A 27503-nucleotide genomic window follows, 5' to 3' on the forward strand; every position below is an offset into this window, starting at 1 on the left:
ATTTGGAAAATTTTACTGCAAAGGAAAATGCACTGTTGAAGGACCTAGGTATAAAATAAAAGTCAGAAGTAAAAAAGCAAGGGTAGGAATGGGGGTAAAAATTGACGAAAAGTCAAAGTAACCCAAAATCCTCCTTGGTTGCCTTCCAGTTAATGACAAATAATTTGAAAACAAACTAACCTGGCCAGCCAGGTTGTTAATAAGAAGCACTCTCTGCACATTATCAATCTGGGACGGCTCCATTTGAATCCATTTGGGGAAAGGAGCAGAACTTTCCAAGTTGATTGGGCGAAGCGACACATAGTGCCTGCCTACCAAAGGTTGGTTTTAGCCAATCATGGTGATAAATTAAAACGTAAGCAGCAGATGTCATAAGAAAACATAAAAAGGTAAGCTAGTCAAGGCAGTTCTTGCTTTTCTGTTATCAGAGAATAAATTGTGGAAACTTACAAGACAGATGTGATATCAGGAGTTACGCATGCATCATTCTGCGATGCCATTTTTTGGCTCCATCCAAATACCCTTAATAATAGCTTCTAGCTCCTTTTCCTAGCTCCTGCTCCTTGACCTTTCACAGGGCCAACAGTAAGTATTCTATGGTGGGGAGGAAAGGAACTCCGGACTGCTGTGCTGATTTTGGAAAGCCTTTGGAAAGCCGGATTTGACTCGCATTGATGATGCGACTCAAATCCGGGCCTACAGCGTTTCGAAAATTAAATACACAGTGCCCGCTCTCTTTTCTCTGGCCATTTTTGTTGATTTACGTGAAGGGGCAATCTGATATGTCATATCACTCAAAGGATTGTGAGATATCTTAAGGCTCCCTAGTGCCAGTAAGGGGCACAGTAGGGTTACTAGGCAAATCTTGCTTCCTTACTAACTGCACTGTTCGGACAGCACTTATCTTTGTTGACCGCTGACCCACTTCCGCATTGGCTAAAGAGTCCTTGCTCTATTAGGGTATTCAGAGTGAGCCTTTATGTTGCTTTAGCTGGGGGCTCAGGCACTCTTGCTTTCACTGCACCGGTATGTCCCGCCTTAAACCACAATACTGCAACATGATTGGCCTGAACCGTTTTTGGTTCAGACACAAACGAAGTTTGAAGCTGAAGTGGTACAAGACGGATTCTCGTGTGTTTGTGAACGCACAAATACTGCAAGAATTCAGCTTGCAGGTAAGGTTAAAAGCAAACACTTATGGAAGGTAAAGTCTATATATATTTTCACCCATTTTTGTTTTCGTTTTGGAAGGTCCTTTCAAGACTTAACATTTTAGAAAAATCCTCCACTACATTCTTCAAAAATGAATTTAACAATAACATGGCTTCTTTGATGCAGAACCGTACTCTTTTTATAATTAATGTGTTAACTTTATTTATTTATTTTTATATATTTCCCTTTCCTTTAGAGACTGAGTGTGTTACGAAATGTTGGCTGTAAAAAGACAGATATTACTGCATGCCGTTTACAGCAACAACACTGAGCCCCGAAATCAGTTACTATGATACATTGAGAAGTCAGAACAGTCCGTTATTGGGCCATATGAACCCAAAGGAAACAAATTAGGAAGATATATTTACATGCACTGTACATGGATACATGGAAACATACTGTACATAAAGATTTAAAACAGTTCACAAAAGGTTTCATACAAATAGTATTATCTCATGCCCACAGTGTAAACACACAATTTAATCACTTATTACAATCATGAGGTTAGTTTTGTTATTCCTTGTTTATATATAAAAAAAATCTCACTTTCATAACCAGTTAAAGTGCTTTTAGTAAAACGACTATAGCCTCATATAACCCAGTAACAACATGACAGTTATCAAAGAGGACCATTTAACGATTAATGCTGTTAGATTCTAATAAAATATGATACAGTCTTTAAAATTACACGTGAACAACATGTTCCAGTATTTACACCACCCGTTCATTGCAGGCAGTTTTTAAAGGTCCAGTGTGTTGCCATAAGGAGATGAGTGCAAACGTTTTTGTTTGAGAACCGTTCGATAAGCATTAAAGTGGGAGAGCAACCTCGTACCTAAAGACAGTACAGTACATGCCTCCTCCTTGCCCTATTCAATGCTGCATGTTGCTGCAGCAGCAGAGAATAGACAAGCTATTTACAGGCTGGAGAGAAGCACGTTTTCACACTATAATCTTTAATGCATCCATTCCTAATAAGGTGAGGAAGGTATAGTGGAGGGCTCAGATTTACGACTAAATCTGATTCAAATCCCTTACAATGGAGCTTTTAAAAACAGTACTGTGATTCGGTGATGAACACAACAAACCCAAAGAAGTTTCTTGGCCCTTTCCCCCATTTCACTTGTAAAGAGATATTTCATCTTCAAGAGAACCGGTCAAAGACAAAATTTAAACTGTGAATGCCGCGTACATTGTATTGTGCGCTATATGATATAAAACACATTTAAATCCTGCCGTAAATTTGTCATAGTCAAGTTTCGTCTGTCTAAGGCTGGTTGCAGATATCTTCAGTTCGTTATTTACAGGCGTGTGGTTTTCTATTGTTTAGATGCTGCGGTGCCAACCCAGGTGTTTAGTTTTCCTGCTGCGTGGTCGAGGTTTGACGTATGTATAAGACAATGTCAGTGTGTGTAGGTAGATGAAAAATTTAATGGTATTTCATCGGTTTAGCAGCTTACTTGTTTTTCTTCTTTCTGTTTCTTATTCACCTCACCTTCATTTCCTCCCACAGCTTCCTGTTTACATCTTCTTCAAACATTGCTAATTCGAACGCTCAGCGGGCTGCTATCTCTGATGCGTCCCCTGTCTCGCTTCTTTTCCTTCCCTTTGTGCTTCTCCCGACTTGCTTCATCCTCGTTTGTACCGTTGTACTGTGTCTCGGATTTGTCATTTAGTGATGAAAGCTGCTTACAGAAGGGAGTTTTGGTCTTTGCCACTTTGTCAAAGAAGGCAAAATCAGCCACGTATTTCCCTGACGGGGACAGGGAGACGACGGGGGGGAACTCGTATCCCCAGAGGATCTCATCCGGGAGGTAGGATGTTCGGACCTGGCAGGTTGCAGAAGTCGGTTCGACTGTGGCACTCATGATAACCAGCAGCTCAAAGTCAGCCAGATCAGGGTCCGCCCATCCGCCACCTGGTAGACAAAAAAAAATAAAAAATCATTGCAAACATGAATTACAACAGCATTTCAGTCATTCAGAATATAAATGAAGTTTAGCTATTTCAGTAAAGAAAAGGTCAAATACATACTGTATATATATTCATCTGACACAGAGCGCCTATGTTTATGGCTAGTGATAACACAGAAATGTTATAGTGTGGCCGGGTGGCCTACACAACCAGGAAGACAAATGTTAACGACACAGTTGTCCAGCAGATAGACAATGACACCTTCCACAAGGAGCGTAAGTCACGAAAAGTCCTTGCTAAAGACGCTTTTTGTTCACAGATTGCTGTATCTGAGCTTAACAATGAAAGGTGAGTGGAAGAAAAAGTGTGAGCGGGAAAAAAAAAGCACCAGGATAACCTTTAGCCTTGAGAGGATTGTGAGACAAATATTCAGATTCAAATGGATGGACGGTTGCTAGAATCAGGGCTTCAAAAGCCGTGACACACAGACGTCACAACCAAAGCCGGCTCAGAAAATAGGCCAGATAGGCGGTTGCCAGGGGTGTGAACTGCTCCTACAACTAAAAAACAAAAACCAATAGTGTGACTGTCTGGTACCGTTACAAATCCTGAGAATATAACCACGAACCAAATAACCTAATGTCCCATTATATTACAGACATCTCACAATGGCCAACGAAATGTGTCGGAACTGAACTTCTTGACTGATGCCTCATAATACCTGATCTAACCTAAGTTAGGCATGTATTAGTCAGGTTATCTCTTCATCAGTTTAACTTTTATATATAATATATATATATATAGTTTATTTATTTATTTATTTCCTTAATTTGCTTACTGAGCAGCAGACTCAAGGAAATCGTCACCCTGAACATATTTTAGCTAAACAACAAACCGTGTACAAGTTTATGAGAAGAAGAGGAAGGCTGCAGCAGAAAGAAATAAGACAAGAATAATCAATAAGTTACTTGGGGAAACTTTTGGAAAAAATCACCAACTCAACCTTTAACTGCTGCATTGGGTTCTTTGAATCAGGCGTTAACTTCAGTGTCGTGTTTTGCACAAAGCAGCTTTTTTAATGATGTTAGAACCGGTGTTCCAACATCAGCTCAGTGTTAGAACTGGTGGGGAACGGAGCTGTTGGTAGGAACATCTCCCTCTGCGTCATGTTATTTGTGCTCTTCGGCTGTATCACACGGTGCCGTTCTGCTGTTGTTGATGATGCAGTTCTGATTTCCTTAAGAATGCAAACCTGCCTACCAAAACTACTGTAGATACTGCAGCTTGCTTCTCAAACTAGCATCCGATCAACACAAAACTTGGATCTTGCCACAATGAAACTCTCCAAATCCTTCATCCACACCGATAACCCATCCTTCAACACATACCCACTTGCAGCACTCTTGTCATCAGTGAAAACCTGGTCAAGAAACTGACTCAGAAAGGGATCTACTTTCTGCTCCGCCAGCAGGTCACTGCGAGAAACAGACACAAGAGACTTGGGGAGATCTACAGGGAAAGCCTCACTTTCTTCTGCTCCCCCGTCCACGAGGTCAGGCCCAGACTCTGACTCAACACGGCACATACGTCGTGTCCCCGCACAGGCCGTAGAAACCCCAGGACACTCTCATCTAACAAGGGTTAGATGAGAGTGTAAAGGCATTGAAGCATGCGCGCTCACAGGGGACATCCATTTTATTCAAATGACCAAACCCTTAAAACTTCTCTCTGCCAACCTGAATGATTGGGAAAATACTTTCAAGCTTCCTTTGTGACGTTTTACCACATGTAAATTTGGACTTGTCACGTGTAAGGAGTTTTTCAATCAAACATTTGGTAAACATTTCTCTGAACACCCAGAAGGTGGACATTTTGAGTGGCATTACCCCACAGAACCCCCAAAGGACATATCAGCAGACATATGCAGTCAAGCAGGCAAACACCTGCATCAACAGCCCTTGCCCGAACTGCAGACTCTCATCTGTGAAAACAAGTCTTACCCTCAAACAGACCAAATATCACTCCCACCAAGGCAAAACACCATGTTTCGCAACCGTTTGTCGACACTGTGACATAAATATTGTCAAAGGATTCTCTTTGCTGCTTTTTTTGAGTTGTTTGTCTTCTTCTTCATACCCTTCTTCATAATTACTAGATTATACATATAGTATAATAATAATAAGTATTATTATTATTGTTATTATTGTTGTTGTATGTGTATTATTATTTACACATGTAGATGTATATTATTATTTACACATGTTTGTGTGTGTTACATTCATTATTTCAAAAATTGTCTGAAATAAATTATTTATTCATTCATTCGTTCGTTCGTTTACAGATTTCACAGATATTACTGAGAAATATGACAATCTTCAAATCATTTACCATAAAACTTGTGGTGAAAGGAGAACCCAAGTGCATTAAAAAGTAGATGAGGATACAAGAGAACTTTAATTATAGACAAGAAACCTTTCCAGACAATATCAAGTATTCAAAAGAAATGGAATGTGACCTAACAAAACCTCAGAATCTAGCATCTTTAGCATCTTTAGCTCATCTTTCATCTTTCGTCCTCCTGATCTTTGAGAAGAAGGAGACTTAAATATATAGAACATCTTTGGTTTGGTATGCTGTTCAAGAAAACTGTCCAATTCACAACCCATGCATTGTAATAAATCTAATTTCATATTGCATGTTTTCATAAAGTATGACTGCATCTTCATATTAACCACTACTGTTTAGGCACCAAGCAAAGGGATTGTTTATTTTTCTGATAACACCAATACGGAGATTCTAGTATCAGTGCCTGACGATTTAACATAATTTCCAGTTGTATGTTTAATGGAAAGAAATTGCTTTAATTACAAAAACTCCCTCAGCCTAAATATTATAAGGATTAATTAGGTTTCAGCTAGGTAGTAGCTGCAGGGTTGAAGTGCATTCATGACCTAATTCTAGCACGACAGCACCTCCTGAAGCAAGTCTAGTATTATCGTCTCAGCCGCACCCCAATGAATGGCTAAAATCTGCAAGGCCGATTTAAAACTAAGAAGTCACAGCCTATTTTAGGTGTAAGACCATCAGATCATTTTGATGTCTGACAAACGCAACAATGTGAAAGTTTTTCACCCTTTATTGAGGTTCTTAGTGGCACAGGCTACCCTGGCTGCTGCAGCGTCTTTTCTATCTGAGCCATGCAGAATGCTCTACATGCTGGCGTAGAGAGCAGATGCAACGCTAGTCATTAAATTGTATGGTCTTCAAAGCAAGAGTCTTCAGACTGTAAGGGAAAACTAATGTTTTTGGTAAGCTTTGACTGTACATGGGCAATTTGATAAACATTAGAATATGTTATGAGGCGAATTATCAATAAGTCATATCAAAACAGCCCGTAATCATGTTCAAATTAACCTGGCACTGAAGGAAACTCCATATAAAACCATTGTCTGCAGGAGCAAGATGTAATAATGTTGAAAAGTGAAGGTGTTGCATCAACTGTATCATTAAAGTAAGTAAAAGGAGATATTGTAGTTTCCAGATATGTCATTGGTGAGTAAATGAGAGGTGACCCAATATAAATACTAATACTACTGAAATATCTTGTGTTATTTTACTGCACTTTTAAGATAATGAGAATTAAACTCAGCCTCTTTCTGGGGATTGACTTTAATGAAATATTGGAGTCAGACTCAACATTGGTAATTGCCTCTTTTTCAATTATTAGATCAGTATCTGGGACAAAAAAAACCCTATCAGGACATTACCCACTATAAAAATCAATAAATGCTAAATGAAACCACTTAAAAACTGTTTAACTTCAATTGGTGGCAAAGGTTGTTTTGGTTATGCTAGAATCACTCTTGTTGGCTCACATTTCTACACCTACTTTTCTAGCCCTCGCGTCTCGTAGTATTATATTTCTCTTAGGGAAATAAAGACTTTTCACAATGTTCATAGTGCCCATAGATTTAAGAAGTCAGCCTTTGAGCATGGGTGGTGTGCACACATTCAGCCCCCACAGTGCCCTAACCACAATCTGAGTCACAGATTTACACTTTAGGCTGGTGGTGAAGGTGTAGTATGAAAGGGACTTTTTCTATAGATGCAATGATTTAAACAGGTTCATTGTTTAAATCCCACAGCCTCCACAAGTATTGCTTCTGACCATGTCCATCCCTTTACAGTGACTGGTTCCTTAAACCAGTCACTGTACTTCACAGTCACCAGATCTCAGTCAATGCAGCACCTCTGGGATGTAGGGGAAGAGATCAGTATTATGGACTTGCAGCCAACACACTGTTGTATCATGTCGTTACGCACCAAAAAAAACAGCTTTTTGGGTCTATGCTGATGTGGCCCATGATTGAATGAATACTGAGTCAAATCCTAAGCAGAGGAAAAAATACAGCAAATACCATATTTTATGGAAACACTGTGTGAAAGATCAGGGATACACACAAGAGGATTTTTAATCAAATCCAGGTGAGAAATCACAACTTTTTTTTTTCTTTTCTTTTCAAGGTATTTTACAAATTCTACCATATTTGTATCATAAAAGTAGGTAAGTTGACAGAAACATATTTTAGCCTTGTCTTTAGCTCCAGCTTCCTTGTCCCTGAACAAGTAAGGTATCCTCTAAGCATGATCCTGTCATCAATATGTTGCATATGCATATGTTGCAACTGATACATATTTGTTGGCACAGGTTTTTTTAGTCGTTGTTGTTGGGTTTTTTTTTTTCTTAATTTGTAGTAACCGTGTAGAAATTTTCCATTCCGCATACATGACTGTGTTGTATTGGTCCATCATGTAAAATCCTACTGTGGTGTATTTAAGTTTGCATGAGATGACATAAGATACTGAGGTGGCGACACATGTACGGAGGCCTCAGTCCTCAAGGCGACTGTCCCGGGATCAACTCTGGTCCGTGGAAGTTGTCTTCCATCTCTCTCAGCCCTCTTCCCGTCAGCCTACTTTCGTTAAAAAAGTGGCTGGTGCCACAAAAAAAATTATTAAAATAATTATTCTCGTGGAAATCTGTGTTATTTCTGCCTATTAAGGTCCTACGTTCTTACTATGTGGTGGGTTTTATGTTTACACGGCTTTTAGGACATCACTTAATGCATTTATATCTGAACAAGACACGGATGAGACCAGAAAAACATAATGGTCATTTATATAACTTCTAGTATTAAAGTGATTAGATAAATGGTGTGGGAGGGGAACACTGCTGCAGAAATAAATGTTTTAACATGATCCACTGAGAAGACAAGCCGGCTTAGGAAGCAGAAAAGCACCGTGCTTTGTACTCGTGTGGCCGCCGGTGATGAGAGCTGCTGTAAGTGGATCTGTGCGGGCTGCATGTCAGCGCCCCAGACTGTACAGTATTGTGCTGTAACGAGGGGTGTCTCGAGCAGGCTCTCTCTCACACACATTCCAGCCAGAAAAAACCCTCTCCTCCAGTGCCAAACGAACCCAACTGTGGACAGCTGGACAAAGCCAAGAACGCAGCACGTGACTGTAAATACCAACACACCTACATACGCAGACATGCTCATTGTACCTACACATTTTGTGAATTAACATAACACTCAGAGGGATTTCAAGTAAAGAGCGCACAACGCCGGTAATGTTAACCCCAATCACTTGTTGCTGATACGTGGCAGAGAGTTAAGAAGCGATAGTGAAAGATTTCTTCTGATAGTAATCATTTTCAGGAGGCCATAAGCTTCTATCTTGCAGTTCAACACATTTGGTATGAGTCAATCAGACCTACCGACATGACTTCATTAGAGCTGTGACGTACCCTTTGCTGCCCAGGCTCTGAGCGGGCTGTTTTCGTCGATGATGTGGTAGAACGTCAGGGGTATGATGAGGAAGGGGCTGTCCGTTGACGTGTCCACCTGGAAAGGCACATTGCGCTGGTCCAGCCGCACCGTTTCTCCCTCCTTGGTCAGAGACGTTTGCAGCAACTTCCCCGTCACCTGCAAGCCAAGATGCAGTCAGAGACCGCAGCCAAGGAAGTTGGAGAGGGTGTCCTGTACCCTGAGGGCCCCAGCATTGATATCTGTACTGTCCAGACTCCCATGTCCTCTGGTATGTCCTGAAATAGGGTATTGGCAATGTTGCTTCCTCAATCGTTTTTTCTCTGCTTGTCTTGCTCATACCAACAAGCGTAGACAAACAAGCCGACAAGCAGCATAAAAAGGAAATTTGCAGGTCTGGAGATAATAGGAAAAGCAATTTACATATTCATATCCAACGGAGTCATCATAATCGGTCACAGGAAGCATTCAACTAAACATCTAAACACTGTTTAAGAGGCCAATAAAATATCTCCCAATTGCCATGTGAACCAAACCATTTGTCCTTTCCTTCCCTGATTTTAAAAGATCTGGAACCTTCTTTATGACCTAAAGAAATGTTTTCTACAAAGGGTATTATCTTGGTGTTTGGTTGCCCAAACCAAACACCAATTTTGCGTTGTATTTTCTTCGGAGCTTGAAACAGGGAAGTCGCAGATTACGTCATCTCCGACTTATTGCGTTCCATTTATCCTACTGCTTGTCAGAGAGTAGGACAAAACATGGACACTCGCACGAAACCCCTTGTTAAATTTACAAAAACAGCCAACCTGAGATACAAATTTGATTGCAAAATCTTTTTTTTAACAATGCTGCGTTGCTCAAATTAACATGAAACAATAAACAACAATAGGTGGTGATTCTTCATTAGCAACTTGTGTTGAAACAATAACCATGACAACAATGCTGCTGCACGCGGTATTTTGTGACTGCATCCAGCACTGAAACGTCCCGTCTAATGAATACTGAAAATTAGTATGAGTTCAACTATCTTAAATGTTACATAAATCATAGGGAACTGCGAAAAACAAAGTATAAAGTTTTACTCAATGTTGCTGCGGGTAGCAGCCATCTTGAACGCAGAGGTCGGTATGGACCTGTTGCAGACTTTGCAACTCATTTCCGATTTTAGAGGCCGTTCCTGTTGATATTTCAGACTCAGTGGTCAGAAATTCTAACAAGTGGAATGCAGTGTTACTGTTCTAAGCCCCCTACCCAATAAAGTAACACTGATCCTCATTCTGCAGGACCTCTATGATCGTTTGAATACAACAAGTTCGTGGCAAAACTGGTCAACCTAATTCCAATGTGAAGACTGTTCTTTCAGTACACACCAAATCGATTTTGCCTACTCCTTTGGCCTTCCCTCAGCAATGCGTCCACCATGAGTATCAAATCTGCCCCGAAATTTTTCTGCATATTCTACTGTAGCTTTCTCCTAAATCTGCTGTAAAAACGGGAGGTTTCTGCGCCTCCACGGTTATTTTCAGCATGAGAGGATACAGAAAAGGTTTTCTGCAGAGACCTTCTCACTGAGCAGTGTGCCCTCTTGAACAATCATGTTAATCCAGCACAGCTCTCTGTGCATATTTCTGCAATTCATGCACAATAGGTGTGGTTTTCATGAATAACTGACAGGATCTCACAGAGGGTTTTTTATCAGCTGCACTGTGAATATAATATAGGCATCTTTAAAACTCTGAACACTGAAAGCCACATCCTTAAGATAAGCTACAACTGGTACAACTGGTGCCAGCACTTTCTTGATGCAGCTGAACCAACATAGAATACGCTGCAAAGATCATCTCCCACCTTGTCTGATATTTGTTGTCGTGGTGCGCTTATGGTCTGATGTGAAGAGGCCCGGTAGCTTGCTTAAGTTGATCGTGGGTGTAGGGGGATCCCTAAATGCCACCGTACGTTCAAACTGTTCGAAACAGCTTTGACGTTCATCTACTGTACTTTTCACTGCCAACATCCATAAAAGATGGTGAAAGGTTTGAAACTGTTCTGATAATACCATTCTTTGGTGCAATTGTCAATCATTAGACTATCTATATCAACTTTTTAAATCATTTCACATTCACTGCAAACAGGATATCCCTCCTGATTAAAGCTTACCTTGTTGCCAATAATATGGAGTGAATTTTGTTTTCACATTTCCATTTACAAAACATGTTATTCACTCCAAAATTCACTCCATGAAAAAAACAGCAAAGTAATGCAAAGTTACTCTCAAAACCTTGAAGTTTTTCAAAGTTTCATTTCTGGATTGCTTTTTTTTTTTTTTTATTTCCATTTACAAAATTTTCTTTTTTTTAATTTCCATTTACAGAACGTGTTCTTTGCTCGCAAAATAATGGAACAAAATTCCCTCCATACAATAGGAGATAAGAAAAACAGTGCAAAGTGTTGTATAAAAACAACGGCTTCACGGTTTTGCACGCATAAAATAAGCAGTAGTGCTGTAGCTGTAGTTATGGGAAAGTCATGCTTAGTGAAGGTCCAATAAGAATGAACAAGAGAAACAGTTTAAGAGATAGTCCCAGAATCATTTCTGGATGCAGTTCAAGAATCAATACTATGATGTAAAATGAAATGAATAAAGAATAAAACCGTTTCACAGACCGGCGCAGGAAGTCAGCTAAGTGCAAGTAAACGTTGCTCATACGGAGGTGTTACCTGACATCCTAACAGCAGGCTTTTCCGCATGTTGGCCACTCGTATCATTAGGCAGGGCCGCCCCTCGTGGTATGACACGACAGCATGTTGACTGAACTTCACCGTCTCGCCTCTCTTCTTGGGCCGAGCAACCTGGGGGAAGAAGGGAAGAAATCAGAGATCAGGGAAGGATTCTTGTTACTAAAATACCGTATATTCTACATTGATCGTTAAAAGCTTCACATGTCCTCTTTTTTAGGCTTAGTGAAGATGAGAGTGAAAGTAAATTATTTCAGATCTATACAAAAGGGAAAGACGTTTTTTTTCTTATTAGATAGGATTGATAATGATCAGCAAAAAACTGTGATAACGCTGATAACGTTCTATGCTGGGGGTGTAATAAGAAAACTGTTTTCAGCGCGCTGAAGCTTTGCTTCTAATAGATTAGATCAGTAACAACAGCACTCATGCAAGTTCTCTGAATAAGCGATGAAGATATGAAGCTAAACAATAGAAGCGACTGGTGAAGTACCTTAAAAAACGGCTAAATTAAACATTATTACTTCAAATTGTGCACACCCCCAAAACTTTATACACACATTGTGTGACATTTATGCCTTACAGCTCAACTAGGAAACAAAAAAAGTTTTTAAAACTAATAAAAAAACTTCTAGATGTGCAATAACTTTGTCGCAAATGTTCGCACGCAGGCCTTTAAACAATACAATACTTAACAACACTTAAAAGATGCAATAAAACTCCCTTAGATTCAATTTCAGTATTCTTGCTCTCCTTGGTGGGCCTCATCACACATCTTCTCCGAGTTTATCAGATCCACCGCTCCCACTTTAGGTGATCCCACAGAGTTTCTCACACACTTAGCTCTGGACTCTTACTCGGACATTGTTAGCAACCATGATGTGAAACACATAACACAGCTTACAATGCTACACGTTCATTAACTGCTTCTACAAACATTTCTGCAGTAAAGTTTATCGCTTTGTTCAAAATAAACAATAAATAAAAAATAAATTACTTTTGCAAGAAAGGTTCCGGTGATGAAAATCTCCATGACCATAGTGATGACCAGCTGCACAATGAGGAGGACTATTGCCACGGGGCACTCCTCCGTGATGCACCGGAAGCCATAGCCAATTGTGGTCTGAGACTCTAGTGAGAAGAGGAAGGCTCCCGTCAAGGTCTTCACCTCCATTACACAGGGCGTGTGATTGGACGGCGGGTCAAACTCTGGAGATAGAAGGCAAAGAACGAAGGATCAACTTGGAGCAACCCAAATACCAAAGAACAGTTTGCTACTTTCTGTGCCAGCTGTTGTTCAAAGAGTCTTTGATTTGCTTGTCTTCATTTTTTTCTAATTCACATAAGAACAACTTTTTAAAATTGCTTGTTGCTTTTGAAACAATCCTTATCGACATGAGAATTTCACTTCCCAACACCCTTCTAATGACTTTGATGTGCACTAAATCAGTAAATTCAAGACTGCTGTCCCTCCATACGTGAGCTTTTTGCAAAAGTCACACCAGGAATAGGATACTATCTTGGGAATGATAAACAATTTGCAAAAAAAAATAAAATACTTTGCACAATCCTCATTTGGAAGAAGCCTGATGATGTGAGGAAGGAATATTTACAAAAAAACATGCGGCTTGTTATAATTTAAGTAATTGTAGCACCGCCTGCTCTATGTGTGAAGCATGGCCGCATGAGTATCATGGTAAAGCCAGAGTCATCCTTACCAAGCAGATCTCCGTGCACAAGGGCCACCAGGTACCAGAGCAACCCGAACAGGAACCAGGTCCCGGCAAACGTAGCAGAGAAAAAGAAGAACTTGTAGCGCCACTGCATGTCCAGGAAAGTTGTCCAGAGGTCACGGAGGTACAGGGCCCCCCTGCCGCTGACGTGCTCGATGCGGACATTGCTGCGTCCATCTTTGGAGAGGACTCTGCGCCTCCTGCGCAGGGCGATGGGCCCCCCGGCTCCTGCCGCTCCCCCAGTCACCACAGGAAGCCCAGTGGAGCTGAGCAGGGGCTTGCCGACGTCCGTCTGTGTCTGGGAATGGCACACTCTCTGTGGGGAGGAGCCTTCGGAGGACGGGGGAGTGGCCGAAGTCATGGTCAGCACTGCAGAGAGTTGACAGGCAGAGGGGATGCCACAAGGTTAGGAAGGAGGCAGTGTGGAAAAAGGGCTTAAAATGAGAAATAAAGGGGGACGGTGTGAAAAAGAGCGGAGGTATGCTCAGAACAATATGGTGAACAACAGGAGAGTCTGATTGAAAAGGGGAAAGCTAGGCAATGTTTGAAATGTAAGGTTCACATGAATTGGGAGATAACCGAGTGGAACATTTGGCCTGAGAGGTAGAACCCGGGAATCAGAGAGGAAAAAGAAGAAAGGGATCAAAAGCACATTTTCCAGCATGACAGTGTTGTGGCCCTCCACGCCGATCTATTCAGGTCTCTCCTCTCTGCACTATCAGCACCTGCCTTGTGAAAAGAAAAGCTTTCACTGCGGCGGATGTGCTTTTCAGTTAAAAATCATTAGTCATTAAAACTAGTTTGTTGAAATTGTGCAAAAAAAAGGACACTTTTTCTGTCACAGTACAATTCAGACTGACTAACATAGCTGGAAGGACTTCACAGATTTATCAGTGATTTGCTACAAAAAGCCTTTTTTTCTGATGTTTACTTTGTCTCCTGTTTTTTTCAACCATAGGGGAGTATTTTAAAATATAAATAATGATGCATTCGCAATACCATTTTCATTTAAAGGTAAAAGGTAAAACCTTTTTGACATAGACATCTCGTTGCTCTTCATTTCGCCTTTCCACTGTTTGGTTCTCTTGCACTGTTGCGGGCGTGCCGCCTGTCAACGTGTCAGCTGCACCCACAGGGGGGACATGCAGCGGCAATTTGCTAAACAAATTTGTAACAAGAAGAGGAAGACCTAAGAAGAAGTTCCTGCTCAGAAAACGAACCGGTCTGGAATGAAGTGTGACTGTAACGTGAAGTGCTGTACAGTATACACCGGGCCTTGATTGTTAACAACCCAATTTTCTTCAGGGTGGTGCGGTTAGTAACTGGGATCTCATTACCCGGCATTATTTATTACTAAGCCTCACTAATGCTCATAATGGATTCTTGCCGCCATGTTTTTAAACTATCGTCTCCCTCCGCGTTGACCCACTCATCGCTGCATTAAAGATGCGCGTTTTGCCCTGAAATATGAGTCTCTTGTTTGGGTCACCTGTATGCTGAAAATGATGATGCACCGTGATGACACCCTGATCCCCTGGCATAAGTGGATTACAAAGTATCAATAGTTTATTAAGTGAATGAGAGATCCCACACCCCTGGGTGCCACGAGCACTTATTGTCACCGCTTGAGTTTCCCTCTGCACACGTTTAACAACCGCGCTCTCGTCTGGACCACGTTTCGTCTTCCTCCACACCGTCCCGTCTTTTTCCCCTTTCTGCCCTCACTCCCTCTGCGTTTGCCAAGCTGCTCTAACAGACAAATTGTCTTTGCTTTCTAGAGCAAAAAAAAAAAAAAAAAAAAAAAAAACCCTAAACAGCCCAGCACAAACAAAGGCCTAAAAAACCAGAGCGATCTGATACGCTCTGTCCTTTCCTGTCCTTTCTGACCCCTGTCTCGCCTCCCTCCGAGCTGGAGCTCACACAGAGTGAATGAATGGAGAGCTGTGTTGAGCTCTGTGCTATGAATACTAAGATGTGGAGGGAGGGGATGGGGTGGGGGTGGGGGGTGGGGGTGTTTGTGAGGGGTGGGGTCAGGAGCATGGGCATGTGATTGGACTTTGCCCTCTCCAGCTGAACTCTAAACCCCACGGTGCTCCTGCCTACACATACAGTAAACATACGTACATGTATAAGCTGTCACAGCATGAGCAATTTCATGTATTGTCCAAAAGGATGTCTGCTTTGCAAAGATAAAACCTACAACCCGACATGCAGGAGCATCATACGATTAAGCACCACATCATACTATGAAAAAGGTAGGACACACATATACTGTTTGATCATTAGAAATATTATCAAGTAAAACATAAATAAAACTTCTGTGCAAAGACACATATTATTGATCCAGAGAGGGTAAAAAGATGCCGGCCCAGTCTTTGCATCTTTAACAGCTTCACACCTTCTGGGTAGACTTTCAACAAGGTTTAGGAGCGGCTCGTTGGTCATTTTGACCATTCATCATTTCTAAGGTCAGTCGCTGATGTTGGACAGTCTCCATCCTAATGCATCCCAAAAGGCACTCTGTGGGGTTGTAATTGGGACTCTGTGCATATCTGTCAAGTTTTCTACACCAAACTCGAGCATCAATGTCTCTATTGAGTTTGGTTTGTAAAATGCTGCACAGGCATGTTGAAAGAGGAGGAGACCATCGCTAAGCTGTCCCCACAAAGATGGAAATATGAAATTGTTTAAAATGCATTGGTCTGCTGAAGCCTGGAATGTTTATTTTACTGGAACCAAAGCACTGAGCCCAACTTCTGAAAAGATACCCATTCCCAATATACCTTCTCACAAAACTTTAAACTTGACAGGAGGTACGCCCTGCTCTCATTCCACAGCTTTATTTCTTAGATTGCCAGATGGAGAGCAATGATTCTCCACCCCAGAGAACTGGCCTTGCTGCTGTGGAGTACAGTGGCAGCGTGCTCCTGAAGGTTTGTTGTCATAATCTGTTGCACTTTGAGTTTAGTTTCCTAATCATTATCTACTGAAGGTTTATTTTTTGTGATTTTTGTCCTATGTTTACATTACTGGTGGTTCTGTGCTCCCTGGAACGATTCCCCAGTGCATTAGTGCAATACACTACCACGTAGCATTCAGTAATCAAAATCAGTATAAATACTCTTTGGTTTAGGTACTCCATTGTCAGATCTTCTGCTGTCATCAGTCAATTTCTTTCTCTGGAGTGCTGTTGATATAATAATTTATTCTCTCTGGTCCTCATCTCTGCATTCGACAACACCTAAACATGTAATCTGTAGTCACTGATACAGCACACTATGCATTTCAGCATCGGCTGACCCTAGTCTATGATTTTACCACCACACCAACTTTGTTGGTTAGTTGCTGCCATTGCCGGTTGCTTCAATTTATTTATGACACCGTTGATTGATGTGAAACATTCAGAAACAAGGATATTGTTTGCCTGGACTAACTGCACAGGGGCAGTCCTGTCATCTTAGCATGAAGGAGCTCCCTGAGCTCCTGAGAACGACTCACTCTTTTCCACTAATATGGGTTATGTTGTTTCTGTGCATGTTTTAGTTACTAATCTGTTCCATATTGATTGTACAACTCATAGTAGATTTGGTGTCAAAAGGAATTAATATGTAATCTCTATTCCACAATAATGTATTAAGAAAAACATTCATTAATCAGCCAATTATTTGATTCCATTCTGGATGGTAATATTAGCATGTTGCACTGGCCCGGTAACACAACACATGTCACTATATAAAACCATTAGTATAATTTCTGCAAGAATGACAGAGAAAACAAAAAGAAATATTAAATGCCATAAATTGGATGATATGAAGCTATCATTAGTCTAACTTTATTTTTTAATTGTTATTTTGAGTATGTTATTGTCAAATGTTTTAAATGGATCAGAAAGACATTGGGAGGCAATCTGTCCAAACTTTTATATCCTAAACCCTCTTTATGTTATCGCTTAAGAGGTAAAGATGCACCCTGTATTCCTCTCCATCTATCTTTCCATCACCAGCATTCCCACGGCATAATGCACCTGCAGAAAGAGATATACAAAGAACAACAAAACCAAACATCAACACCTTTGATTACATCCCTGAAAAATACACAGCATTATTTAACACAAAATGTATTTAGTGACAACCAAGGCTAATCATAGGGTTTATCTGTAAGCTCCTGGATCCAAGCACCTGTGGGTATTTGTGAGCGTGTGCTTGTTTATGTAAGGTTTGTCCATTAGAAAAATGTTCAGTAGGGGTTATGAGGACCCATAGACCAACACCCCCAGAGCACCAATGCAGCACACTGACTACAGACCTGAGATGTCCCAAGAGAGGAGGCACCCTAACACCCAATCTGACAAAAAGACAAGCACATAAACACAGGCATCCAGTCACAGTCACGTGTTCCCACCCTAATGCCCACACATGCAAACGCTCATCACCACACCTTTAGTCTGATAATACATGAGAATAGACTCTGTGCGCGCACTAGCACTCGCCACACACATTGTATACTCCCAGGTCCTGGAACCGATACCGCAGAGGGTCATCCAGCCCCCCCAGAACGAGGAGGTGATCCCCATCAGCAGGATGAAGGAGAGCAGACCCGACCCCAACCCCCTGCCCTGATCCCAGCCCCGAATAACCCCGAACTCATCCGCTCAGACACGGGGCCAACACAATTCAATCAAGCCACCAACCAAAGCCTACCCCATGAACCTGGAGGTAAACCCCAGACCAGCCGGTTACGCTGCCCCCACACAGCGCACCCCTGCAACGAAGGCCTCACCGATTCAACTAGCTTATTAATAGGTGGATCTGACCAAGCAATACGTTATTCCTTGTATGTAAAAGGAAGGGAAAAGCAATTCAATGACCCTAATTTCCTTGATAATTTCTGCAGTGTCAAAAAGGATTGTTTAAAGTAATAGATATAAACCATTTTAATTATTTACACTTGATGATGAAAAATTATGTCCAATAACAGTTAAACTCAAACAATATTTTAAACTTTTTTGAGTAACATATCCTACAAAAATATTTTGATTAGAATTTAAGGGAAGATGTTGGAACTCTCAAACTGTTTATCTCATCATCAGGAAAATGTTTACAGGCCACCTTGTTATGATAGATTTGAGAAATGAATTAGTGTTTCAGTAACCCTTTCTGCTTAATCACAAACCTTTTTCTTTTTTCTTTACATGGAGGATAAAACAGAGGATCCATCAAAAAAAAACAAAAAAACAATGTAAGTAAGCCACGATTCTGTTGCAAAGTAGGACCCAGCAGAGATATTGACTGATCTGACTGATCCTCTTAATTAAGTTTTGAGTAAAACTGTACCGAATTTAGATGCCATGTACCTTATGTTTTTTTTTTTTGTTGTTTTTTTTTGTAAAGTAGATTTTAAAACTAATTGAAATTATCAAATTTTATTCTAAATCAATAATACATTCAATTTATTTAAGCTGTGAAAGTAGGCTAACTTTGATCAAGAAACCTTTAATAAAATTTACCCAAATTAAATCTGTCAGTTGTTACAAGCTTGTTTTATCAGGGATAAACATCTACAGCAAAGGGATCCCCTAACACAAAAGCGATTTAGTTACAGATATAAAGATATATTGATTTTTTGGGGTGGGGGTTCGAACTATTTGGAAAAATATAAAAAACCCTGTGAATAAAGGAATATGCTGTTGATATGATTTATGTACATTTCATAACTAGTGATGTGAAAAGAAAATAAACCAAGTTAAAGTTAGATTATATTTGTTTGGCTTTCTTTCAAGAAAAACTGCAAAAGTTGGAGAAATGTAAATGAATATGTAAGCAAAATTTACTTGGATGGTATAATTGTTGATATTTGCAACACTGATAAATGCATTTCAATGGGATCTTCAAGGATGAGTCTTATCTTTTCATTACATTTAGTTCATAATATTTTAGATTAGTTCCCATCCATCTTTTTTCACAAACGGAGTGACTCTTACTTTTCAGCATTTACCTTCTTCCCCTCGGTAATATCTTCCAAAGTTTTAGCATCCATTTTCACTGCTACGCTGATGACAACCAGCTCTATTTATCTAGCAAGCCAGATTCTTTACTCTCACCCTCCTCCCTCACCTCCTGCCTATCCAACATAAAGTATCGGTTCACCTCTACTTCCTTGTAGGAACCAAATCTGTACAATCAAACGTTGACAGTTTCCATCTCTCAGTTGATGGCTCCACGGTCTCCCCTTCACATCAGGTCAGAGTCTGGGTGTCATCCTCCATAGCCCTTTATCATTCACTTCTCACATCAATAACATCAACTGGTCTGCATATTTTCATCTACGGAACATCATTCGTCTTCGTCCCTCCCTTTCCCTCACTGTGCATCAGTTCTTATCCATGGATAGATCCCACATTGACTACTGTAACTTTTCTTCTCTTTGATCTTCATAAAAGAAAATCCCTCCATAAGCCTCAACTGGTCCAGAATTCAGCTGCTCGCATTATTACTCACTGTAATGTTAGTTGTTTTTATTATAATTAGTTGTTGTTATCCTGTTTCATTTGTGCAATGTCCTTGAGTGCTCTGGAAGGTGCTTTTAAAAAAAATGTATTGTTATTTTTGCATTATTTAATAGTTTTGCACCGATACCGATACCAGTATGGGACGGGCCCCGATCCAGCACTAAAATGGTGGTATCGGTATCAGCGAGTACCAACAAATAGGGCACCGATACCATTTTGATGTTTGTATGTTACTTGAACGCAGCCTTCTCTCTCCCGACTACTATTATACATGTTATATAAGTTCATGGAAGTTGCACTATTTTGGCATTTGAGAGCCAAAAGTCTGTCACCCATTCTAGCTAGGAAATAAAAAGTTCTACTACCCTAAGTAGTATGCAGTTCTTCATATATACACACACACACATCAATTTCAGACAGATGGTATCGGTATCGGCCAATACTGCACAGCCAGGTATCGGGTATTGGTATCGGGGCTAAAAAATGGCATCAGCGCAACAATAATTATTAACAAGATAATGGATGTCGTAAAGTTTAACAAATGCATCTCTTCATTTTTAATGGGAAATGTGGCATAGATATACATTTAAAAGCATTTGGAGACCTTCAAGCATGAGGCAGATTGGTAGGATAATGAATAAATTAGCAAAGTTCAGGGATAACATAAATGTAAAACTATTCATTTGTTATAAAGGTTTTCAAAAAACTAGGGATTTCTGCAACCAAAATAATACGTTGCATGTTTTCTGCTGCTGTGACTTTAACGAACTTTCACCATTTCTCATAACGTTTTACCCTCCAGAGAATGACAACACTCAAGGTTGCGATCTCTTCCGCCCTGTCCGGCCCATGCAGCCCCGGTCTTCCCTCTGTCCCGTGTGCACAGAAATCCTTTGTTTTCCACGAGATGAAAGGGACAAAAGCCGCTATTGAAAAATACGACTGTCCGAGTGAGTAAGTGAAAGGGAGCAAGTTAGACAGGGAAAGGAGACCAGAACCGAGCGCTGAAGTGCGTGCGGGTGTTCACTGATGTATTTGATCTTGTGTGGGCCTGCGGAGCTTGGGGGGAGCAGAGGTGGGAGAACAGAATAATTGGTTCTGCGGGAAGGTTTGAGAGAAAACACGGCATCAGGTGGCAAAAGAAGTGAAAGAGGGAGAAAGAGCGGGAAAGACGGGGAAGGCTAGAAAAGATGAGGTATGTGGAGTGAAGGTGGAGTGACAATAGCTTGGCATTAGTATTCCAGAGGAGAAAGTAATCCCTTCCACTCTGTGTGGCTGTCCAGAGGCCGGGGCCATAAAGACACCCCTGCAGCCAGTGCACGGCTCTGAAAAGACTCCAGCTGAATGGCTGGGACAACTGTCCCCACCACAGCAGCCTCTGTAGCTGGACTCAATGGACAGAATAAACATTAACGCACACCGTGCCAAGACGGCATCTGGTAAGCCAAGTCAAGACAACAGAAAGACAAACTTCGTGCAGTCACACTAAGCCACACAAATGAGCGGCTGTTGGGTCCACAGCGCTTCAAGATGAAAATCATTAAAGGCGATCCGATTAGGACAGAATGTCTTCTTTTGCACTGATTTGCATATCAAAACACGTTGTGGCTGCGCTGAAAGACAGACCTGCAGAGACAGCAAGTTTCTGCACATGAGGATTTCATGTTAGACCAGAGATCTGCAGAGCCACAACCGGCTCTTTGGCAAGACAGAAAACTACTATTGTTTTTAAATATACATATAATAACAAATGCATTCAATAATTGCATTGAAATTCAATAACTGAATGACACTAGTAATGATAACGGTAATATTCATTTAAAATCTATTTGTGTTGCATTAGGGTGGAAACTGTCTGTTCTACTTTTCCACAAATATCAACATCCTATAGGTTAAAATACATTAATCATTTTTTCGCAAACGTTTGATGTTTTTTTTTCTTCTTCTTTATTTTAAAACCCCAAATTAGAAATAAAATTTTGGTTCTTTAAAAACTACAGCAAATGTCCTATAGTAGATATTCATCAGATATAAAATGGTCATGTAACATTTCTGGCTTTAAATTAGTATTCTTTAGCTGGACTGGGATCTAAAATGGCTGATAGGATTGTAAATATTACAGACCCCTGTGTCAGACCAATGCAAATTACTCCATAATTGTCAAGAAGTAAAACCATACATGGTTCTGTAGAGGTTTAAAAATACAAATCTGAAAAGTGTGGTGTGCATTTGTCTACATCCTTTACTCTTATACATCTTAGATAAATCCAGTTTAACCAAGTAGTAGAAACCATCTTTGTGCAATCTAATCTCAGTGTAAATCAAGCTGTTCTATGAAAACCTCTGAGGTTTGTTAGAGAAGCTTAGGGGGGTTGTGGTCGAGTGGTTAGAGCAGTGTGCTTGCACTCAGAGAAGGATGCAAGTACCCGGTTTGATCCCCAGTCATGGCACTCTGGGTCCCTGAGCAAGACCCTTCACCCCCGATTACTCCCCAGGTGCCGCACAGTGGCAGTCCACTGCTCCCCAAGGGGATGGGTTAAGATGCAGAAGTGAATTTCTCCATTGTGAGATCAATAAAGTTCAATTATTATTATTATTTACTATTATTATGAACATCATCAGCATCATGGAACAGCAGAGAGATCAGAGAGAAAGCTGTGGAGAAGTTTAAAGTAGTTTCTGGTTATAAAACGACATGCAAACATCACACAGATTTAATTTCACTGTGCTACACCCTTCGCTTCCGATTGCCATGGGTATAGCATAACCCACATAGCTGTCCATCTAAACTTTCAAATGCCACCAGGAAGGGTGGCAACAATTGTTGAAAGAAAGCTATAAAAGTTCCTGCTGAAGTTTACCAAAAGTTGGGTGCTCTAGATAGATTAAACCAGAATTAAACTTTATGGCCTACTTGCAATGTCTGGCAGAAATCTTACAATGCTTTAAAGCCTAGACGCACCCTCCCTGATGATATGATTCATGCCGGCAGTGCCATGCTGTAGTGATGCTAATATTTAATAGAGACATCTGTTCAGCACTATTGTGAATATGAATAAAGCTAAGCCCCGTTTCCACTGACCCAACCCAGTTTGGCTCCTCCCCACTTGGTTTTACTCTGTGCGGTTTGTGTTTCGACTGGAGGGCAACCCTCCCCTTCCAGCTGGGCTAGAGCTCTAAGAATAATGCCAGAACTACAAAGAATTGGTTTTAATCAGAGTACATCTCTGTGTTAGAATGGTCTAGTCAAAGTCCTGACCTAAAGCTAATCAGATATCTTCATCCAATTTGACTAAGATGGAGATAGTTTGTAAAGAATTTTCAGAAAGACTTTCTGGTTGCGCAAAGACTTGGTGGCTCTATAAACTATTAAGATACTGACTTAGAAATTCATTTGGGATAAAACTGAAAATTATGCATCATTTTGTTGTCATTTCACTCCTCTTTGTGGCTCCCTTACATAAAACCCTTGGAAGGCACTTCAAATATTACACATCCTCACTTTTCTACTTCCCGTCCACCCTGTCTCTATGAAGTTAACGTATCGTATGTGCTTTAGCAATACAGCCACTGTCAACTTAACCAGACTGCATGTTATTGGCCTGCAGAGCTTGAATGCATTCACCACATTCAAAGCCACCTGTGGGATATTGTTATTGCACAGTGGCACAGCTGGTAACACTGTTGCCTTGCAGCAAAAAGATCCTGGGTTTGAACTTGGGGTCTTTCTGCATGGAGTTTGCAGGTTCTCCCTGTGCATGCACTGATTCTCTTTAAGTACTCCAGCTTCCTCCCTTAGTCCAAAGTAAGTTGCCCTTAGATGTGTGTGTGCATGGTTGTTTGTCCTGTATGTCTCTGTGGTAGACTGGCTCCCAGTGACCTCAGGAGATGCAGCAGCCACCCTGTGACCCTGCACAGAGGAACGGTATGGATGCATGGTATTGCAATATTGTTCACTACAATGCACTCACAGCTTTTCTGCAAAAGGGCTCCTCATACCAGCCAGTCAAAGCAGACTGCAGTTTAACCAAAGGTTTATTCTGCCATTTAAAAAGTTTTTTTTTTCTTTCCCACATTTCTGTCTGACTGTAATTCTGCAAGGCTCCTTTCCCGCTACTTAAATGTGCTCAGTATGGATTATTATGATTGGCTCAAATGTAAAAAGTTACAAATTAGGGATGCACCGATTGGAAAATGCGGGCCAATAATGATATTCAATGTTAATGTTGCTGTTACGGCCAGTAATGTATATATTTTACTACCTTTTCGACTGAGTGGAAAACAACAACACAGCTGACACTGCTTCCCTGCATCAGTTCAACGCCCCATAGTCCTCCGCTGCGTCACATGGCCAAACAAATACCCTATGGCCACCCCGCCATCCCCCACCGCCACTCTCCCAAACACAAATGGTAACAATTAACACTTAAGGGAATGATACCCGTACGTTAAAATGTGATAAACATTGGCCAACACTGATGTAGATGCAGATATATTGTGCATCCCTGGTCATTATGGGTTGATTTTATCAAACTGATGCCTTTGCGCAACTTTAAAGAGAACAACAACCACAAAAACCTGAGACAAATCACTCAAGTCTTTTTGTAGACCGCACGACCAGTCAGACAATCTGTGGCCACGGCTTTAACTGAGAAGCAACAATCTACAGCCAAAACGCACACATGTTCCAGAGCTCAACCTTTTCTACATTGTGTCATAAAGACGTGCGACATCTGAGCTAAGCCCAAATGACTTGAACTACGTAGCGCGTTGACAAGGGACCACTGTTCTGCTCAGTAACAGCATCCATACATCCAGACAATTTTTTTGTACCCACTTTATCCAGTTCAGACATCGGGCCAGGAGACCAGGAGTGTTCGACAATCTAATACAAATTGACAGTGTTGAGGTTGTTCTTTTCGACACAGCAGCATAAATCCAGAGAGATCCACAAATGTTTGTTTCAGAAGCGATCAGATTGGAGAGTTACAACACTGGCTGACATTTATGAATGGCGGTCGGCTGATTTCCAAATATTCAAGAGTGACGTTTTTGCAGCACAGCCGCAGGTTCTGTTAAATCTCATCTGTGTACAACAGTAAATGCGCCCCTCATTGAAAAGACATGTTAGGTCTGTGAAAACATGATCACGCCGGTTTTGTCCTTTTGTGACTTTTAAAACTGGTATAAGATATGATTGAATGCAATATTATCAGCTTTTGCATACGACTACATATGATTTCTATAAAAAATAAATTTACACTAGATTAAAAAAACTATAGCAGAATAATGTTTGTCTGCTGTACCAGGCCTAAAGCTGAGTCTTTGAAGTTTATACTGATTCTTTCTATTGTAAAACTTTTTCCACAGCTGGGGTAAGATAAGCATGGCCCGCCAAAGTGAATTATGTACAGCACTGGGATAAATTAGACATGTAACCCTCCCCTAGGTTAGTGCCTACGCACAACAAACACAGCAGGTGCAGCAAGTACGAGCTGCAGCTTTTGCTTTCTCTCCACCCACAATGTTATTTAATTTAATCCAAAAATACTTCTACTTATCAAACCTAAAGTTGTGCAAAACGCATTTACCCTCAAACGAGTACGCATAAATAAACAAAGCATCGCGCATTACTCAAAGTTTTTATATTCGTGCATAACAGAGCTACAACGCATATTTGTTTTTCAGTCAACCAAGACAACTTGTGAGGCCGAGGATATAGATCTCATGGAAATATGAATTATAGAATAAGTTCTTACCTTTCTGTTGACCTGTTACGGATGTTTGCTTTGAGTGCAGCATGGACAGTTTTCACTGTCCAGCAAACATTTGCAAAAACAAACTGACGGTTTCTGTGTCTCGGAGGGGAAAAAAAAAAAAAAAAAAGAAAAAAAAAAGAAAACGCCGCAAAAATGTTAAGGTCTTGACCGCGTTGCACTTGTTGACGGTTCACACATGTTTGATGTCACTTTTCACCATTGCCTTGCATCCTTTCCCCTTGCAAAACTAAACCGAAGTCATTCCTTGCATCTAAATGAAACAACAATATTAAATTTCTCAGAAAGAAAAAAACAAAAAACTTGAACCCCTTCGGGGGGAGAGAGAGACCTGGATGAGGATTGCCCAGCGGTCAGTCAGTGTCTCCCGGCTCACTGGCACTGGCAGCACCGGTTCCGGCTCACTGTTACTGGATCATTATGTAATCGGATGAGGACAGTTTGCACTTTTTCTTCTTGCTTGTGAAGCAGAGGGAGAGAGGGAGAGAGTGCGCCCTGTGTGTCCACGCGGAGAGAGACCTTAAAAAAGCCCGTGCTGTCCACTCCTCCGAGGACCCCCCGCCATCACCCCAGGCATACCCTTGCTATATAAGCCCCAAAACATTTAGTTGGCCACTGTTTCTCCACATTTTTAATTCATTAATTCAACTCTCCTCCCAGCTTCTCCTCCCACCCTCCCTCCCGGCCGCCCTCCCTGACTGTACATAGTAAATGGGCCTCTTTGTTGGAGAAGCCTCCTCCGCTGTTTCAGCCTTTGTCAACTTTCTCGTGCAAACGTTTGATGGGCCTCAGATACAAGCCTGGAAGTTGTTGCGCTGGAACAAAGATATTTACAAATCAGAAAAAAAGGAAAAGGGGGAACTGGGCTCTCTCCTCGTGTACTTGGCATCTTGCACTTTGCGTTGGCCGGAGGGCAGTGAATGGGTTATGTCGGTGCATCTCTGTGAGGTGGTGCCACGTCCGCCCTGCAAGGAGGGGCGCTGGATGGAGTAAAGGCGAGCACAAATGATCCTCCTGTTGATGAAAAAAACGACGAACAGGGCGAAAAATGACCAAAGTGGCAGTTATCAGTCCCAGACTGCCTGTTGTCAAACTAACCCATTTTGTTGGAATAAAAATGGTGTGCGAAGCAAAAGAACATTGTGTACTATAGAAATGCTGCTGCTGCATGTATAGGGGAGACCGGGACTAGTTGTCACACTTTTTACACTCATGCATAAATATTGCAATCAAAACACCATATATAAGAAAAACATATGTACCAGATGAAAGACCAAAGTCTCAGGTATATATTTTGGATTTGGTTATATTTCATATCTTATTTCTGTGCAGAGTTATAAGTGATCTAATGGAGATTGTCACCATGTGACAAGTTGCCCCTCCAAAGGGTAAGTTGTCACACTATATGGGGTAAGATGTCACACGGGGTTTTACGACCAATAAAACATGGGCAAAAAGAATTTTGTTGTTATTTTTTAATGTTAAGTGAATAAATGACAATAACTCACTATTAATACTTGTGAAATAACATGAAATACTATGCAACATGCATTATGAAACTGACACTTAAACTTTGAATACAAACAAAAGAAAATCTCACGAGTCAGACTCCTCATCTGAGTTGCAGTTTTGGCATAGCTGATGAAGATTGAATTGCCAGGAGCACATGTATTATATGAAATAACATGAAATAAAATGAAATATTATGAAACATTGCTTGATAGGTATCTGACCCTGAGTTTCCACTGGTGTAAATGTTTTACAGTATCACCCGAAAGTACAGTAATTGACA

The 27503-nt window shown here is 40.9% G+C and overlaps 1 protein-coding gene across 1 annotated transcript; it reads right to left on the minus strand.

Moving 5' to 3' along the window:
- Nucleotides 1–330: 330 nt before the first annotated feature.
- Nucleotides 331–26300, minus strand: LOC105933732 (ATP-sensitive inward rectifier potassium channel 10). Its single transcript, XM_012873401.3, has 6 exons — nucleotides 25694–26300; nucleotides 13412–13795; nucleotides 12691–12902; nucleotides 11676–11807; nucleotides 8936–9113; nucleotides 331–3130 (listed from the first exon to the last, which is right to left on the minus strand). The coding sequence occupies exons 1-6, from the start codon at nucleotides 25734–25736 to the stop codon at nucleotides 2745–2747; spliced, it is 1335 nt and encodes a 444-aa protein (XP_012728855.2). The 5' UTR covers nucleotides 25737–26300; the 3' UTR covers nucleotides 331–2744.
- Between the last annotated feature and the right edge of the window lie 1203 nt (nucleotides 26301–27503).

This window comes from Fundulus heteroclitus, chromosome 14 (genome assembly GCF_011125445.2).
Source record: "Fundulus heteroclitus isolate FHET01 chromosome 14, MU-UCD_Fhet_4.1, whole genome shotgun sequence".
Taxonomy (NCBI): Eukaryota; Metazoa; Chordata; class Actinopteri; order Cyprinodontiformes; family Fundulidae; genus Fundulus; species Fundulus heteroclitus.